Source organism: Drosophila teissieri, chromosome 2L (assembly GCF_016746235.2).
Source record: "Drosophila teissieri strain GT53w chromosome 2L, Prin_Dtei_1.1, whole genome shotgun sequence".
In the NCBI taxonomy this organism is placed as follows: Eukaryota; Metazoa; Arthropoda; class Insecta; order Diptera; family Drosophilidae; genus Drosophila; species Drosophila teissieri.
The window spans coordinates 683,560-701,911 of record NC_053029.1 but is presented as its reverse complement, the minus strand read 5'-3'; the positions used below and the strand labels follow the sequence as shown (position 1 = coordinate 701,911).

General features: G+C 46.6%; 1 protein-coding gene across 1 annotated transcript in view; it reads left to right on the top strand.

The window, feature by feature from the left end:
* LOC122625964 (protein dachsous) overlaps window positions 1–18,352 on the top strand; it is a 59,955-nt gene extending 41,603 nt beyond the window's left edge. The window contains exons 2-11 of the mRNA XM_043806040.1: window positions 650–1,322; window positions 2,296–2,888; window positions 3,462–3,915; window positions 4,911–5,413; window positions 7,987–8,346; window positions 8,458–9,232; window positions 9,331–9,738; window positions 9,867–10,239; window positions 12,678–13,957; window positions 14,079–18,352. Coding sequence (XP_043661975.1) covers window positions 650–1,322; window positions 2,296–2,888; window positions 3,462–3,915; window positions 4,911–5,413; window positions 7,987–8,346; window positions 8,458–9,232; window positions 9,331–9,738; window positions 9,867–10,239; window positions 12,678–13,957; window positions 14,079–17,434 — 8,775 coding nt within the window. The 3' untranslated portion in view covers window positions 17,435–18,352. The remainder of the gene's footprint in view (window positions 1–649; window positions 1,323–2,295; window positions 2,889–3,461; window positions 3,916–4,910; window positions 5,414–7,986; window positions 8,347–8,457; window positions 9,233–9,330; window positions 9,739–9,866; window positions 10,240–12,677; window positions 13,958–14,078) is intronic.

Sequence of the window (18,352 nt, the reverse complement as noted above, 5' to 3'; positions counted from 1 at the left end):
TTTTAATTGCTGGTTTCTCGGCTTGTTCGTTGGCGTTAAAATCCGATCGATGTCTGCCCCCGCTAGTTGGCTATTTATAAGGCAACTCTCAGTCGTACAAACTCTATCTCCACTCCCAGTTCCTTTTCTTTCCTTCGCAGACAGCCATCAGAATGCAAATGTCGATTACGCAAAATGCCAACTAATTGGCTACCATTAAGTGGAGTCATTGCTCCCATTTCCCAGCAATCTTCAACCTTTCTGCCAGTGATTCACCCCGGTTTTTCGGCTCAAACTTAAGTTGACACTCGCCTGATACGAGGGCTCGGGGGCGGAAGGCCTCCACTCGGGATCGAGCATAACAAATTGCCAAATTAAGCCCTGAACAGGGTCCGGAGATAAGCTCCGGAACGGGAGCCCCGAAGGCCCACGGCAGCCAGTGCCTGTAAATCAAATTAAAATTTTGACAACTTCATTTGTAGCTGTACGTATATGCAAAATATAACCAAGAGCCGAACCATGCCCCCAATATTCATGGGCATTGCAAATTTATTTAAAATGTATATTTTATTGGGAGCTACAGATATTAATCAGCAACAGTCAAGATACGCAAAGCTTTTATAACGCATACCTCTTTATATTAATTGGTTTTATTTTCCCTGTTTTTTAGGTTTCTGCAAGTGATCCAGATTGTGGAGTAAATGCCATGGTCAACTACACCATCGGCGAAGGCTTCAAGCACCTAACCGAATTCGAGGTGCGCTCCGCTTCCGGAGAGATTTGCATAGCCGGCGAACTTGACTTCGAGCGGAGGAGTAGCTATGAATTCCCCGTATTGGCCACCGATCGCGGGGGTCTGAGCACCACTGCCATGATTAAAATGCAACTGACGGACGTAAACGACAACCGTCCGGTTTTCTATCCCAGGGAATACAAAGTATCGCTCAGGGAATCCCCGAAAGCCCCCACTCAAGCTTCGAGTACTCCGATTGTCGCTGTGGTGGCCACGGATCCGGATTCCGGAAACTTCGGCCAGGTCTCGTATAGAATAGTAGCCGGCAACGAGGCGGGAATCTTCCGGATTGATCGATCCACTGGTGAAATTTTCGTGGTCCGTCCGGATATGCTATCCGTTCGAACCCAGCCCATGCACATGCTGAATATATCGGCGACCGATGGCGGTAATCTAAGGAGCAATGCCGACGCCGTAGTCTTCCTAAGCATCATCGACGCCATGCAGCGACCCCCGATTTTCGAGAAGGCCAGATACAATTACTATGTGAAAGAGGACATTCCGAGGGGCACGGTAGTGGGTTCTGTGATAGCTGCGAGTGGAGATATCGGTAAGTAATATGTGTACAATCTATCCTTTAGATTCGATTAATATTGGGTAGCGCATTAATTAGTTCATTGATCTGGAAACCTAAATATGCACTTATGATCCATGAAGGAATTTAGGACAATTTAATAAAAATATAAATATTTTAATACCCTAAACATTAATTTAAAAATTGTGTAAATAATTAATGTTTCAATTGATGGTTGCTTGTGGACTCAGCTGACCGATTATTAAATGAACATATTCTGATATTTTTTATGCCATAACGAATATGAGAGCACCATGAGCAAAGTCACACACGCACAGTTGCATTCCAAGTTTCGGGTTTTTTGAGCAAAACAATAAAGCCAAAGCAAAGCACTTCAAACGCAAATTTCGGCAGAAATCTGCACCCATCAACAACGTCCTCGTCATCGAGTTGAACTGAACTCAGAGAAGAACGATACAAGGGCCTGTTTTCAGTTCCAGTTCCAGACTGCAGACTCCAGAACCCAGTCGTAAAATCCAATCCAAGTCGGCATGAATCCCAGACGATCCACGATCGTCGCTGGCTATGCAAAATGATTTTGCGGTTTAATTTGCTGCTTTCGCTGTGCACTTCCTTTCATGCCTCATGCTTTATATGTGGTGCCCCATCCCCATCCACATCCCCATCCACTTCTACCTGCCTCATGTGTCAATCGGTGACGAGAGCTCCTTCTCCTTCTCCTGCTCGATTCTATTGTTCCTGAAACTCATTGTCGAAGCCTTTGAATGGCTTTTAATGAGCAGCGGCTCCTAATTTCGTATTTCGGAGCTCCTTCAAGTCCACTTGCCGAAGGAGAAAAGTGAGGTAGAAATAATTGCACTTCTCGTTCTTCATTCGCAAACTAAGAACGTTAACCTTACATTCTTCCTTTAAGATCCGCGAAGATTTAGAGTATTTGCCTACATTACTATTTATATAGAAAAACTTTAATTAATTTATTATTTTACAGCTCATCGCAGTCCGGTTAGGTATTCCATATACTCCGGCGATCCTGATGGCTATTTCAGCATAGAAACCAACTCTGGAAACATACGTATAGCAAAACCCCTAGATCATGAGGCAAAGTCCCAGGTTCTACTCAACGTCCAAGCCACCTTGGGAGAACCTCCGGTTTATGGACATACCCAGGTCAATATCGAAGTGGAAGATGTCAATGATAATGCACCTGAGTTCGAGGCCAGTATGGTTAGGATTTCCGTACCGGAAAGTGCAGAACTGGGAGCTCCACTTTATGCGGCACATGCTCACGATAAAGATTCGGGAAGCAGTGGTCAAGTTTCTTATAGCCTGGTCGGAGATTCGGGAAAAAGACTCTTTGCCATCGACGCGAGATCTGGCCACTTAATTTTGTCACAACATTTAGATTACGAGAGCTCCCAACGACACTCCCTCATTGTTACCGCCACTGATGGTGGAGTTCCGAGCCTTTCTACGAACTTAACCATCCTGGTGGATGTACAGGATGTCAACGATAACCCTCCAGTTTTTGAAAAAGAGGAGTATTCTGTGAATGTATCCGAATCGCGATCGATCAATGCTCAGGTAATATACATTTTCCTTTAATAACATCCCGTCCTATATTTATAATTCAACGTTTATTCATTTTAAAATATCCCACTAAGCTTAAATACTGCTTAAATAGTAGTTATCTTGCCAAAGAGCCCTTTCCATTACATCAGCTTCTGCTGAAGGTATTTTATTGATAAATAAATCTGTGTAATGCAAACTAAATGGGCCACATAAATTTGATTAACAGCCACTAAAAGTCACGCTTTTGTCAGGCGGACGTCATATCGCGCTGAAAATATCTCAACACCCAGGAGGAGTTCCTACCGACTGAAGCTTTTGAGCCAAGACGTTGAGACTTTAGCTCCCAAGTGCCAGTCCCTCCACTGATTCTACTCTTTGGCTCTTTCTTTTCGGTTCTCTGGCCTGAACTAGTTTTGATCATAAAATCACTTCATATCTTTGGCATCGGAAACGAGTTCTCCAGAGGTTTGCCAGATACACAGACACACCGCCTGGTCCTCTGGCTGCTCTCGGTCCCAAGTGATTGATGCATTCCCCTTTGGTATTCCATGCTCTAACTTTTGGTTTTCCGCTCCTCAATTGCAGATTATTCAAGTTAATGCCAGCGATCTGGACACGGGCAACAATGCCAGGATCACTTATAGGATTGTGGATGCCGGAGTTGACAATGTCACGAACTCTATTAGTAGCTCGGACGTTTCGCAACATTTTGGCATATTCCCCAACTCCGGTTGGATATATTTGCGTGCTCCTCTGGATCGAGAGACCAGGGATCGCTATCAACTGACGGTTTTGGCCACGGACAATGGCACTCCCGCTGCCCACGCAAAAACACGTGTCATAGTTCGCGTTCTCGATGCCAACGATAATGATCCCAAGTTCCAGAAATCAAAATACGAATTTAGGATTGAGGAAAACCTCAGGAGAGGCTCCGTTGTGGGAGTGGTGACCGCCAGTGATCTCGATCTGGGTGAGAATGCCGCCATAAGATACAGCCTGCTGCCGATCAACTCCAGCTTCCAGGTGCATCCCGTCACAGGTGAGTCGGGCTTCCTTTTGGCCATAAATTAAGCCTGCTCTAACAGGGAACAACTCACTCAACGCCGCTCCGGTGGCGGTGGCAACTGTCAAGCCACCAGCCATGACCCACGGTCATTCATTACTGCTCCTCAAACCTCTAAAGGCTGGAGATCCAGCTCACATTGCTTACACACAAAGAAATGTGTTCAGACTCTGGTTGGTTGCATAAGAAGATATTATTTACCAAACAATTAAGATTCGTTTTCATACGATACTTTTTGAATTCTTCCGAATAATATTGAACTTAAAATTAATTAAACTTTTAAATAATTTTCAATGATATTTCTTGCTGTGCACATATGGCATCCACTGGCCCATAGATCAAGCGCATGGCAAACCTGCTCCTGCCAAGCGATAAAATGCGATCGCCGAGATATCCGAGATCTCGACTGGGTCTCAAACGTGGTTCCCGATGCCGATGCCTGACCATTAGTGTTCGGGCAACAACAGTTTTAACGCTGTCAGCTCATCCGTCAATGGAATATCATTGGCCTGACATCCAGCCACTGTCCGTCGCATCCATGTGCGTGTCCGCTGTAGGCGAGCGGTACCCGTATGCTTTTGTATGGGACACCTCTCCGTCTCGTCTCATTTAAATTAAATATGGAAATCTCGTGCAGCTAATCCTGGCAAACAGGTTCCGCTCCGCTTGCACTCGCATGACATGAATTTCTTTCGGAGGCAGTAATCATATGCGACCCAGTTAGGCGGCAACAATGCTCGCATGCCACAAAAGAAGTCCTCGCTACAAAATTATTTAAGACAATAATAGTTGTGCCAAAACCAAATTCTAAAACCAGTTTGTACTATTCTAAAAACATATTACACCTTTGTCAGTTATTTCTACAAGCGCTTAGAGCTTACATGAAGACTTAAAAAATATTCCATAGAGAATACATATTTACAAAACTAAACTGAATATCGAATTAACAATTATGGCATTTAAATTTTTAGGAGAAATTTCCACTCGAGAACCTCTGGATCGAGAGCTCCGGGAGCTGTACGACCTTGTAGTGGAGGCCCGTGATCAGGGAACTCCAGTTAGAAGTGCTCGCGTTCCCGTACGGATCCACGTAAGCGATGTCAACGATAACGCTCCCGAGATCGCAGATCCGCAGGAGGATGTGGTGAGCGTAAGAGAGGAGCAGCCACCGGGAACGGAAGTGGTGCGAGTTCGAGCTGTCGATCGGGATCACGGCCAGAATGCCTCCATTACCTATTCGATTGTCAAGGGACGGGACTCTGATGGACACGGACTATTCAGCATCGATCCCAGTAGCGGAGTGATCCGAACTCGAGTGGTTTTGGATCACGAGGAAAGGAGCATCTATCGACTGGGAGTGGCCGCATCCGACGGCGGCAGTCCGCCCAGGGAAACGGTACGGATGTTGCGGGTTGAAGTCTTGGATCTGAACGACAACCGCCCAACATTCACCAGTTCCAGCTTGGTCTTCAGGGTAAGTGCGAGATTTATGCGAGGGTCATTTCTGTTTGGGATTGGATGGGATGGGTTGGAATGGTATACAGAGGGGGGGCAGCAATGTTGGAGGAGCAGCAAGCAGCAGCGGTATATTTCCTGGAAAACTTTTGTCTATTTGACGCTTCCAGTTTTACACGACCATTTTCCCTACAATCGTGAGCAGCGCGTTTGTCGCCTTTTCCAGTTTTCTTGCTTTTAGCCAAGTGCCTTCGCTTTGCCGCCTTTGTTGCAGCGGATGATTTGTAGCCGCAGCTATGGCCTCACGTGACAATAGCCGAGAACACGACTCTGCCCGACCGAATCCCTTCCTGGTCACCTCTACCTCCTGGTGCATTCTCTCTCCACTCCACTCCCACTGCCGCCCCTTCAAAGTGCTCGGAAGCAGATGTCACCGAGTGCCACAGACGTGGGAAGTGTCGCGATTTGCATTTAAAGCCCTGAGAGCCAAAATTACACTAGGCAAAAAGGACCAAATGCATTAATACCGTTTACCAGTGCTTAGAGTGTATAGCTCAAAACCATTATAAATGTATTACATTTAAAATTACAATAAGGGTTAACATAAAAAAAAGGGTTAATGTTTTTAAGAAAGAAGGGCCATATATAGAATCTGGTTAGAATCACTTTTTTTATGAAAAATTTTCTTCATTATAACCCCTTATTTTTCACAGTGCCCGTCTTCATAGTCTTCCATTGTCGGCGTTTTCATTGCGCACGCGTAATTGTCACTATGCTCTGTGACAAGTCGCCTCCTCCTCCTAGTCCTCCTCCTCCTCCATAAGGAGGAGATCTTAGCTAGGCCTATTAAGTGCGATTCGAGACGTCAGTTGAGAGATCAGAGACCAACGGACGGAGGAGGTTGAAGGAGTAGTCGCCTCGTGCCTTAAGGAACTCGCCTGCTTAGATGTTGGCATGCTGCTCCGCTTCTTGGCCTCTCCTTTCGCTTGGGAACCCTTTAACATTTTTATCACGTTCGATTCGCACATGTTTTGCATACTCTCCACTCCCAAGTACCCGGTTCTCCGGGTTTCCCGGGTTCCCCGGCTTCCCCGAATCCCAGGCTTTCCTCAGATCTGTAAATTCGGACTGAGACGCGGCCTCAACCGCTGATGGCTGCGACGCTTTGACATGCATTTAATTGCCTCTCGCAGGGCAAACTCAGTCTGTCAAGGAGCAGGGGAAGAGCTTGCCCACAACAAAACCCGAAGATCCCAGGTCGAGACCTTGCGCGTCCCTTAAATCCGCTTCGGCCACAATTAAAATTGACACATTTCGTTGCATTTCGGTCGGCCTTTTGAATTCGCTTTGATACCGTGCCGCATTCTCGTTTCGGCTTTTGTTCTTTTGCGTTGGCGTTAAACTAACAGAGATGCACTCTGCCGTAAAGTCGCAGTCGGCGTTTTCCGCTGATGCCAATTACTCAGCGACGGATTGCCACAATAAATCTGATGTAATTAAGCAATTCCCCCACCAGCAGATCCCACTCTCTTTCATCAACCGCGGTTTTTATATTCCTTTTCCCATTTTATTTAGGATCCTGCCATAAAAGTGCAGTACAAATCATTCTCCATTTTGTGACTTGGCTCTGTGAATAATTTCGCCAAATTCGAAATAAAAAAGTCGCTGCCCTTAGTCAACTACTGACTAAAACTTTGAACACATGAAAAAACGATATTCTCTTCAAGAAATGCCTATTTGGGTTTTCCATTTTGTCATTTTTGAGAATTCTTCCTAAACAAAAATATTTATTTGTTTTTCGTGTGTTTATAAAGTCTAATATTGGAAAACCATAATGCCAACAAGCAAACGAAAGCCCTCGAGTTTTTTGCAGTGCACTCTTTCTTTGCCTCTCTTCACCGCCGCCCATTTGGGCAGCCAACTGCGTAATCTTGGCGGGGCATAAATCTCGTGACTGTCATTTTTGTGTCTCCATTTTGGCGACCCAAACAATATTTGCAATGTTTTTATTTTATGAAAAAAGATACCCACTGCAAGAAAGAACCTTTCTTGTTTCGTTCCATTTTTTCGTTGAAAGGACCTTTTGGAACGGTTTTTGCGGTTTTGCATATTAAATTCTTGTGAGGAGTCTCTTGTGTCTTCGAAGATTCTTCCCCCCTTCGCAACCCCCAAATCCCGCTGCTCATATGGTTCACAACATTTTTCTGCAGTGATTTTCGGGGCCGCCAACTTGGTCGGAATGCATAATTTCTTTTTAATGCCATTGGTCGGCGACTTGGGACTTGGGACTTGAGACCTGAGTCTGGACAGGCTTCCTTTCAAGATTCAGGTTCCTCTGTTCTGTGCCTCTCTTCTTTTGGAGGGGGGAATGAAATTTTTAAATGTTTGCTGCCTTCGTAATCTTGAAGTATGAATTATTGCTTTAAGATTGGATTTTCAACACTGTTGTTGAGATTAAGATACGCGCCGAGGAACAACCAGGTCCAAGTAAAGCGGACCAAGAAGTCATCATCCTCCGCTTTTCGACCGACCGCACCTCCCATATTCCTCTTAATAAGCCACGAAAATAATCTATAATTGGTATTTGTGCAGGTACGCGAGGATGCCGCCCTTGGCCATGTGGTCGGTTCCATCAGTCCCATCGAACGTCCGGCGGATATCGTCAGAAATAGCGTGGAGGAGTCCTTCGAAGATCTGCGCGTCACCTACACTCTAAATCCCCTGACCAAGGACCTGATCGAGGCTGCCTTCGACATCGATCGACATTCGGGCAACCTGGTCGTGGCCCGTCTCTTGGACAGAGAGGTTCAATCCGAATTTAGGTTGGAAATTAGGGCTTTAGACACCACTGCTACTAATAATCCGCAGAGCAGCGCCATCACGGTTAAGATTGAGGTGGCCGATGTCAATGATAATGCCCCTGAATGGCCACAGGATCCTATCGACCTTCAGGTAACTTGTTTATGATCTTTGTATACTAATTGAACCGATTAGAATTAAACAAAAATTTACAAATGCGGAAATATTTATTTATATATTATATATATAAATTATATTTCTTAGGTGAGCGAAGCCACGCCCGTTGGTACAATAATACACAACTTCACGGCCACGGATGCGGACACGGGAACCAATGGAGACCTACAGTATCGATTGATCCGATACTTCCCCCAACTTAATGAAAGCCAAGAGCAGGCTATGACTCTTTTTAGCATGGATTCCTTGACGGGATCACTCAGTCTGCAAGCTCCTTTGGATTTTGAGACTGTGCAGGAGTATCTTCTAATTGTGCAGGCATTGGATCAATCCTCAAATGTAACAGAAAGACTGCAGACTTCGGTGACCGTAAGACTACGAGTCATAGATGCCAACGACAATGCCCCGCAGTTTGTTTCACCTAATTCAAGTGGGGGCAAAACGGCCTCTCTGTCCATTAGTGACGCAACTAGAATTGGCGAGGTTGTGGCGCATATTGTAGCCGTGGATGAGGATTCCGGCGATAATGGACGACTTACCTACGAAATCACGGGGGGCAATGGAGAAGGTCGCTTTAGAATCAATTCCCAAACAGGGATAATTGAGCTGGTTAAGTCCCTTCCACCGGCCACCGAGGATGTGGAAAAGGGTGGACGGTTTAATCTAATCATCAGTGCCAAAGATCATGGTCAACCGGAGCCGAAGAAAAGCTCTCTAAATCTGCACCTTATCGTCCAAGGCAGCCACAATAATCCACCCCGATTTCTTCAGGCTGTTTATAGAGCCACAATTTTGGAAAACGTTCCTAGCGGAAGTTTTGTCCTGCAGGTTACTGCCAAGTCACTGCACGGAGCAGAAAATGGTAAGGATTTCAACACATTTTTTAATATTTAGAGGGGAAGAATTTTAAGAAATGCACGTTCTAATAATTTCCTAATATTTCTACACCTATTTTCGCAGCCAATTTAAGCTATGAAATACCCGCGGGCGTGGCGAATGATCTTTTCCACGTGGACTGGCAGAGGGGCATCATAACCACCCGGGGTCAGTTTGACCGGGAGGCCCAGGCAAGTTACGTCCTGCCCGTCTACGTACGGGATGCCAACCGCCTGTCGACGTTGTCCTCTTCGGTGGTGAGAAAGCAACGCTCGTCGGACAGCATCGGAGATGCATCGAACGGCCAGCACTTCGATGTGGCCACAATTTACATAACGGTAGGAGATGTCAACGACAACTCCCCGGAATTCCGACCAGGGTCATGTTATGGTCTATCTGTCCCAGAAAACAGTGAACCCGGTGTAATCCACACTGTGGTGGCCAGCGATTTGGACGAAGGTCCGAATGCGGATCTTACTTACAGTATTACGGGTAAGATAAAAGAAAAACTTGAAATCAATTATATTTTTTAAATTAGATAGATTTTTTTAATTTAAAGGCACTTTAATCAAAAACCTAAGTAATTGTTCCATTGTGTTATTATATCTCCTCCACTATAGGCGGCAATCTGGGCAACAAGTTCAGCATTGATTCCAGTTCAGGAGAACTTAGTGCCCGACCTTTGGATAGAGAACAACACTCTCGGTACACCCTGCAGATCCAGGCCTCTGATCGGGGGCAACCGAAGAGCCGGCAAGGACACTGCAACATCACCATATTCGTCGAGGATCAGAACGACAATGCCCCAAGGTTCAAGCTGAGCAAATATACTGGCAGTGTGCAGGAGGACGCACCACTGGGCACCAGTGTGCTGCAGATTAATGCGGTGGATGCGGATTTGGGCATCAACGCCAGACTCGTTTACTCCCTGGCCAATGAAACGCAATGGCAGTTTGCCATCGACAGCCAGAGCGGATTAATCACCACCGTGGGGTAAGTTTCAGTTTCAGATTGTACTTAGGTGATCTCTTCGGTATCTGTGTATCTGTGGGTCATTGCTTGGCTTGATCTTATCTCAAAAACCGATCTTAAGCAAGGACGCGCGACAAAAACCCATTGCCATAATTTCCTCAGCTAATGCGGCATGGAAATCGATGTATCCGAGGTATCCGAGGTGTATCAGCAACCTACGCAACCAGCGACAATGTTGCGAATCCGTCTCCTGTCATCACTGCCCTTCTCCCCTCCTGCTTTTGGGCACTTTTGCGCCATCTCCTCCCACAGACAATCCTATAAATAGCTTAAGGTGGGGCTACAACTCGAATCGGAGTCCAACGTGAATCCTCAATGAGCCCCTGTCCTCAAAAGTGTGTTTCTTGCTTATTGCCTGTGCACAAGGAAAAATACCTGGTCTATTGTGAAAAGACAATATTTCTTATTCCTTCAAATATTTCATTAGGAATTTCATCTTGAGAGTTTTTCTCTCTGCACTTCTTTGTGGCCTTCCTGGGCCCCCTCTGGTGCAAAATTTATGCTTATTGACAATCAATGATGACAACAATTGCTTGTTCCGTCTGACATAGCTCTTGCTCAGTTCCGGCCGAGAAAGATCGAAGATCGGAGATCGGATGATGAAGAACCGGGTGGTATATAAATGGGAAGGGGAGTTTCCGAGCAGGGGGCACTTGAAATGACAGTAGCGTCAGTGTTGCCGTTTATACAAACGCGATCCGCTGTCATGTACCAATTTTTATCTTTCACTGATTGTCGGCAAACAATAAAAACGAAATACCCGCCACCGCCGAAAAGCACAAAAAAAAACACAAGAAGACCAGAGTCAAGAATAAAGATCAAGAAGCTCCACATGGCAAGGCAATAGCGCACGGACCAGAATTGTAGAGCAGACAATCAGACTGACGGAGAGACAATTCGTGACGTTGTTGTTAGTCTTGGACTTGCAGTTGGACTTGCAATCGGTATTGGAGCTCGGAACTTGGTACCTGGATTGAAACTGGGATCTGGACTTAAACCCGCCTTGGCAGTCAACATGGAAACGGGGAAACAAAACAGGGGGAAAGACAAAAATGCGCCTGCCGCTTGTTTAGTCCGATGTTGCTAGGTTTAATTTTATTTTTTCTGGCCGTAGCTGACTGACTGGCGATGGACAAGCCAAGCATAGTCAAGAGCTTAGGGCTAACCGCTGCACTGAGGAAAATAATGAAGAACAACTACGATTCGTACCTTTTGGTTTAAAGTAATTAAAAACTATTGTTACAAATGTCTATGATACATGCTATAGAAACTGTTTGCTGCAAAGAAATCATTTAGATTTAGCTCCAAAATCAGCATACAAAGTCCCATTCAACCAAACTTCCCTCAGTGAAGGACATAACTTAGCCCAATCCCTCAGTTCCAAGCCGTACACCGACCCCTTCTTTTGCAACCACAAGCCCCAAGTCCACGCCTGTGATCAACCACAGTAACAAAAACAACCTCGACTGATGACTGACCCTTGAAAGCATTTCTGCTGTTGTTTCACATTCATCCTAAAAAACAAGGGGGGTGGACGATAGAACCGAGGAGATCTGAGATCAGAGCTCTGAGCTCTGAACAAGCCAACTCGCTGTTCCTTCACTTCAGTTTGACTGATTCAATTCATAAAATGGCCCTCTGCCCGGGATGAGCTTGTAATTCACTAAATTCGTTTTATTGGCCAACATGCAAGCGCGGAATGGCATGGAACGGCGGCGACTGCCTTCCGACTGGAGCGACTTTAATTCAACTGCGAAGGATTGCAATCATTTAGGTTTATTATTTGTGGCAGCAAACATGTTCCAGCGGAGACGAGCCACGAGAGCCGCGTGATAGCGATAGGCAGGGCGTCTCGACTGCCGGGATTAGTTTTCTGGCCAAGAAGACGAGTCAACTGAGGCCGCAGATCAAGAAAACTCAAGCCGAGCGAATGCTAATGCGAGTTTACATCCCCAGTGGGAAGACCACAAACAAATGACTTAATTACCACTCAGCCCCACAACTATATGCACTGGTGGAAAAAAGGATTTTAATTGTATTAAAGCTGTATAGTAATCATATTATCATAGTATTCAACAGTACAGAACATAAAGCGAATGACATGTTCAGCATAAGGTCTCTTTGGTAACTAGTCGTCCAACAGATACATTTTCAGATCAAATAAAATCACATTTCTCTCAGTGTCTCCAGCTCGTCAGATCTTTCTTTCTGACTGGATCCACAGCGAATCATTTCGTGTGGCTAATTGTCGGTGGGATTTCGATTATATATTGTAGTAAGATAGCAGGGGGTCCCACAGATACCTAATTAGTGTCGCAAGCGGCGCCCATCGCCGAGTGATCGTGTTTGGCCCATTAATTGAATCGTTTCCCTCTTGCCCATCTCTGTTTTTATTGCAGAAAACTGGATCGCGAGCTGCAGGCGAGCTACAACTTCATGGTATTGGCCACGGACGGAGGACGTTATGAAGTGAGATCAGCTACGGTTCCGGTGCAGATCAACGTGCTGGATATTAATGACAACAGACCCGTATTCGAGCGATATCCCTATATAGGGCAGGTTCCAGCTCTCCTCCAGCCTGGTCAGACTTTGCTGAAGGTTCAAGCCCTAGATGCAGATTTGGGTGCGAATGCCGAGATTGTGTATTCCCTGCAGGCTGAAAATTCAGCAGTGAGTGCCAAGTTCAGAATAAATCCGAGCACGGGTGCCTTGAGTGCCTCCCAGAGTTTGGCCAGTGAATCTGGAAAGCTGTTACACCTGGAGGTCATTGCCAGGGATAAGGGAACTCCGCCTCAATCCAGTCTGGGCCTCATTGAACTTCTAATAGGAGAAGCACCACAAGGAACTCCAGTTCTTAGGTTTCAAAACGAAACCTATAGAGTAATGCTCAAGGAGAATTCTCCATCGGGTACAAGACTTCTTCAAGTAGTTGCACTGCGCAGTGATGGCCGCCGGCAAAAGGTGCAATTCTCTTTTGGCGCAGGAAATGAAGATGGAATTTTGTCCTTAGACTCACTCTCAGGTGAAATAAGGGTGAATAAGCCCCATTTACTTGATTACGATCGGTTCTCCACACCCTCAATGTCAGCCTTAAACCGCGGCAGAGCTTTGCATTATGAGGAGGAAATAAACGAATCATCAGAGGAGGATACGAATAATAGCACCCGATCGCAAAGAGCCTTGACGTCCTCATCTTTCGCTCTGACCAACAGCCAACCCAATGAAATACATGTGGTCTTAGTTGCTCGCACCGCAGATGCTCCATTCCTGGCCACCTATGCGGAACTAGTGATTGAGCTCGAAGACGAGAACGACAATAGCCCAAAGTTTTCGCAGAAGCAATTTGTGGCTACAGTTTCAGAGGGAAATAACAAGGGAACCTTTGTGGCACAAGTTCATGCATTCGATTCGGATGCGGGCTCTAACGCTCGCCTGCGATATCATATCGTTGATGGCAACCACGACAATGCATTCGTCATTGAACCCGCCTTCAGTGGCATAGTTAGGACAAACATAGTGCTGGATCGGGAGATTCGCGATATATATAAGCTCAAGATAATTGCAACCGATGAGGGAGTGCCCCAAATGACTGGCACGGCCACTATCAGGGTGCAGATCGTCGATGTGAATGACAACCAGCCCACTTTTCCGCCAAACAATCTCGTCACTGTCAGTGAAGGTAGGTGTTGCTTTAAAAATACACAATATTTTAAAATATTCCAGAGATTAATATTTGACATATATATCTTTACAATGTAATACATTTTCTTTTCCATTATTCCATTTCCTTTCTTCTTCAGCTACGGAACTCGGAGCCGTAATAACCTCTATTTCAGCCAACGATGTGGACACTTACCCCGCCCTGACCTACCGCCTTGGCGCAGATTCCACCGTGGATATAGAAAACATGTCCATCTTTGCCTTGGATCGATACAGCGGGAAGCTCGTTCTAAAACGTCGGCTGGACTATGAGCTCCAGCAGGAGTATGAACTCGATGTGATTGCTTCCGATGCAGCCCACGAAGCTCGTACTGTTCTCACTGTGCGAGTGAACGATGAAAACGACAATGCACCAGTGTTCCTGGCCCAACAGCCTCCGGCTTACTTTGCCGTTCTGCCAGCCATGTCTGAGATCAGTGAGAGTCTTTCCGTGGACTTTGAACTGCTAACAGTCAACGCCACTGACGCAGACTCGGAGGGCAACAACTCGAAGGTCATGTATATCATTGAACCTCCCCAGGAGGGTTTCACAGTGCACCCATCAAACGGTGTTGTGTCTGTTAATATGACCAGATTGCAGCCGGCTGTATCCCCTAGTGGGGATTATTTTGTAGGAATTATAGCCAAGGACGCAGGAAAACCAGTTTTGAAAAGCTCAACACTTTTGAGAGTACAGGCTAGTGACAACGGTTCCGGACGATCGCAATTCTTACAGAACCAATATAGGGCTCAGATAAGCGAGTCGGCACCTTTGGGATCGGTTGTGCTCCAGCTGGGACAGGATGCTCTAGATCAGTCCTTTGCGATTATTGCTGGAAATGAAGAATCCACTTTTGAGTTGCTCCAGTCCAAAGCAATTGTTTTGGTCAAGCCCTTGGACAGAGAACGCAATGATCTCTACAAACTGCGATTGGTTTTAAGCCATCCCCATGGGCCTCCACTCACTTCTAGCTTAAATTCTTCGTCTGGAATCTCAGTAATCATAACAATCCTGGATGCCAACGATAACTTCCCAATTTTCGATCGCAGCGCCAAATATGAGGCTGAGATCAGCGAACTGGCTCCTCTGAGATACTCCATAGCGCAGCTGCAAGCCATTGATGCCGATCAGGAGAACACCCCAAGCTCGGAAGTGGTATACGACATAACCTCTGGCAATGATGAGCACATGTTTACGATAGATCTGGTCACCGGCGTTCTCTTTGTGAACAATCGATTGGATTACGATTCGGGAGCCAAGAGTTACGAGCTTATTATCAGAGCCTGCGATAGTCATCATCAAAGACCACTTTGCAGCTTGCAACCCTTTCGATTGGAACTCCACGACGAGAACGACAACGACCCCAAGTTCCCGCTGTCTGAATATGTTCACTTCCTGGCTGAAAACGAGCCCGTTGGCAGCTCCGTATTCCGTGCTCATGCCAGTGATCTGGATAAGGGACCCTTCGGGCAACTAAACTACAGCATAGGTCCTGCTCCCAGCGACGAGAGCTCTTGGAAAATGTTCAGAGTGGATTCAGAAACTGGTCTGGTTACATCCGCTTTCGTATTCGACTATGAGCAAAGACAGCGCTATGACATGGAGCTTCTAGCCTCCGATATGGGCGGTAAGAAGGCCGGTGTGGCTGTGCGGGTGGAGATTGAGTCCAGGGATGAGTTCACCCCGCAGTTCACAGAGCGCACCTACAGATTTGTCCTGCCAGCCGCCGTGGCCCTGCCCCAAGGCTACGTGGTGGGTCAAGTGACTGCCACTGATAGTGACAGTGGCCCAGACGGGCGAGTGGTCTACCAGCTAAGTGCCCCACACTCGCATTTCAAGGTAAACCGCAGCAGTGGAGCTGTTCTAATCAAGAGGAAACTCAAACTGGATGGCGACGGAGACGGCAATCTGTATATGGATGGTCGAGATATCAGTCTAGTTATCTCAGCTTCCTCGGGGCGTCATAACTCCTTATCCAGCATGGCTGTTGTCGAGATAGCCTTGGATCCTTTGGCACATCCAGGTACTAACCTCGCCAGTGCAGGTGGTTCGTCAGGTGGTTCCATTGGCGATTGGGCTATTGGTCTACTGGTAGCTTTTCTTCTAGTCCTCTGCGCTGCCGCCGGAATCTTTCTATTCATCCATATGAGAAGCCGGAAACCGAGGAATGCGGTCAAGCCTCATCTTGCCACGGACACAGCGGGAGTGGGAAATACCAACAGCTATGTTGACCCCAGTGCTTTCGACACGATCCCTATAAGAGGTAGCATATCGGGCGGTGCTGCAGGAGCGGCCTCTGGTCAATTCGCTCCTCCAAAGTACGACGAAATTCCTCCGTTTGGAGCTCATGCTGGCAGCTCCGGAGCAGCCACAACCTCCGAGTTGTCCGGCTCCGAACAGTCCGGTTCCAGTGGCCGAGGCTCTGCGGAGGATGATGGGGAGGATGAGGAGATTCGTATGATCAACGAGGGACCACTGCATCACCGCAATGGTGGTGCTGGGGCAGGCAGCGATGATGGCCGAATATCGGATATATCCGTGCAAAATACCCAGGAGTACTTGGCTCGTTTGGGCATCGTAGATCACGATCCTAGTGGCGCAGGAGGAGGAGCTTCCAGTATGGCTGGTTCAAGTCACCCAATGCACTTGTACCACGATGATGATGCCACAGCACGGTCGGATATTACGAACCTCATCTATGCCAAACTGAATGATGTGACAGGAGCTGGCTCAGAAATAGGAAGCAGTGCAGATGACGCGGGAACCACTGCGGGTTCCATCGGAACCATCGGAACGGCTATCACACATGGCCATGGCGTGATGAGCAGCTATGGAGAAGTTCCTGTTCCAGTGCCGGTTGTGGTGGGTGGCAGCAATGTGGGTGGTTCCCTGAGCTCCATAGTTCACAGTGAGGAGGAATTGACTGGCAGCTACAACTGGGACTACCTATTGGATTGGGGACCGCAATATCAGCCACTTGCGCATGTGTTTTCCGAAATAGCGAGACTGAAAGATGACACCTTATCGGAGCACAGTGGCAGTGGGGCGTCCTCGTCCGCCAAGAGCAAGCACTCTTCCTCACATTCCTCGGCGGGAGCAGGAAGTGTGGTGCTCAAACCACCACCCTCAGCACCACCCACTCACATACCACCTCCCCTGCTAACCAATGTGGCACCAAGGGCCATTAACCTGCCAATGCGCTTGCCACCCCATTTGAGCCTAGCCCCCGCCCATTTGCCCAGATCGCCCATTGGACATGAGGCGAGTGGCAGCTTCAGCACCTCATCAGCAATGTCACCTTCGTTCTCACCCTCTCTATCGCCGTTGGCAACAAGATCACCATCCATTTCGCCTCTGGGGGCGGGACCACCCACGCACCTGCCTCATGTCTCGCTGCCCCGCCACGGTCATGCCCCTCAGCCCAGTCAGAGGGGAAATGTGGGAACACGGATGTAATCGGGCACTGGAGCTGTATATCCATATAGTATTAATTGAACCACCCCACTCACCCATATACAAACACAGAAGCACACATCGAAACACTCACACCTATTTAAATTGCTGTATATATAACATACATTACCCATTAAGTAACGATTGCAAAGCCTATGTGCCCCACTGGAAAGCCTTTTATTGTCCCCCCCCATTGTCCTTCATGGCGCATATTACAAAAGTAATCACTTTAAATTCGTCTTTTAAAATTTGAACTAACCACCCTAAGTCCGGTTCCTGTGGGGCAAGGATGCAATGCAATCGCAGTAACGACAACAAAGCCAACAAAGACTCTCTGAAACTCACTTGCGTGCACACAAAGCCAAAAAGCGAGGAGCAGCAGGAGCCGGAACAGCCATACGTTGTAAGCATTTAGAGCCTAGAATAACAACCGAACTCGAACCGAATACACTCGAATCTGTATCCGTAGCTTATAAGAATCTATAACTGTAGCTGTAGCGTAGGACTAAACTAGTTTTATCAGAGCCAACTAAGTGCACTTAGTCCCTGTTTAAAGGGGATCAGATCAGGCTGCATCTCACATTTCCATTCCATTCTATATGAAGGTGAGATGGGAAAAATTGTAAAAAGTTGTTTTTAGTAATCAATGGGGGAAAAGAAAAGACACCCTTGTATAAAACTGAAATGAAATAACGAAGCAAAGAGTAGAAACGAAGAATGTATCTAAGTATTCTTTTAAGTAAAGCCTAGTTACTAGTTATTATATATGGATATGTACATGTATAGCTATGGATCATAGTGTATGTTCACTTGTGTGTGATGCTACTTGTGTAATTCTTTACGTTCTAGCAAAAAACTGTAAAAATGTTAAGCAGTCTAAGGATCCACTATCTGCTAAGCCCATAGTTTTTAATAGCTAAA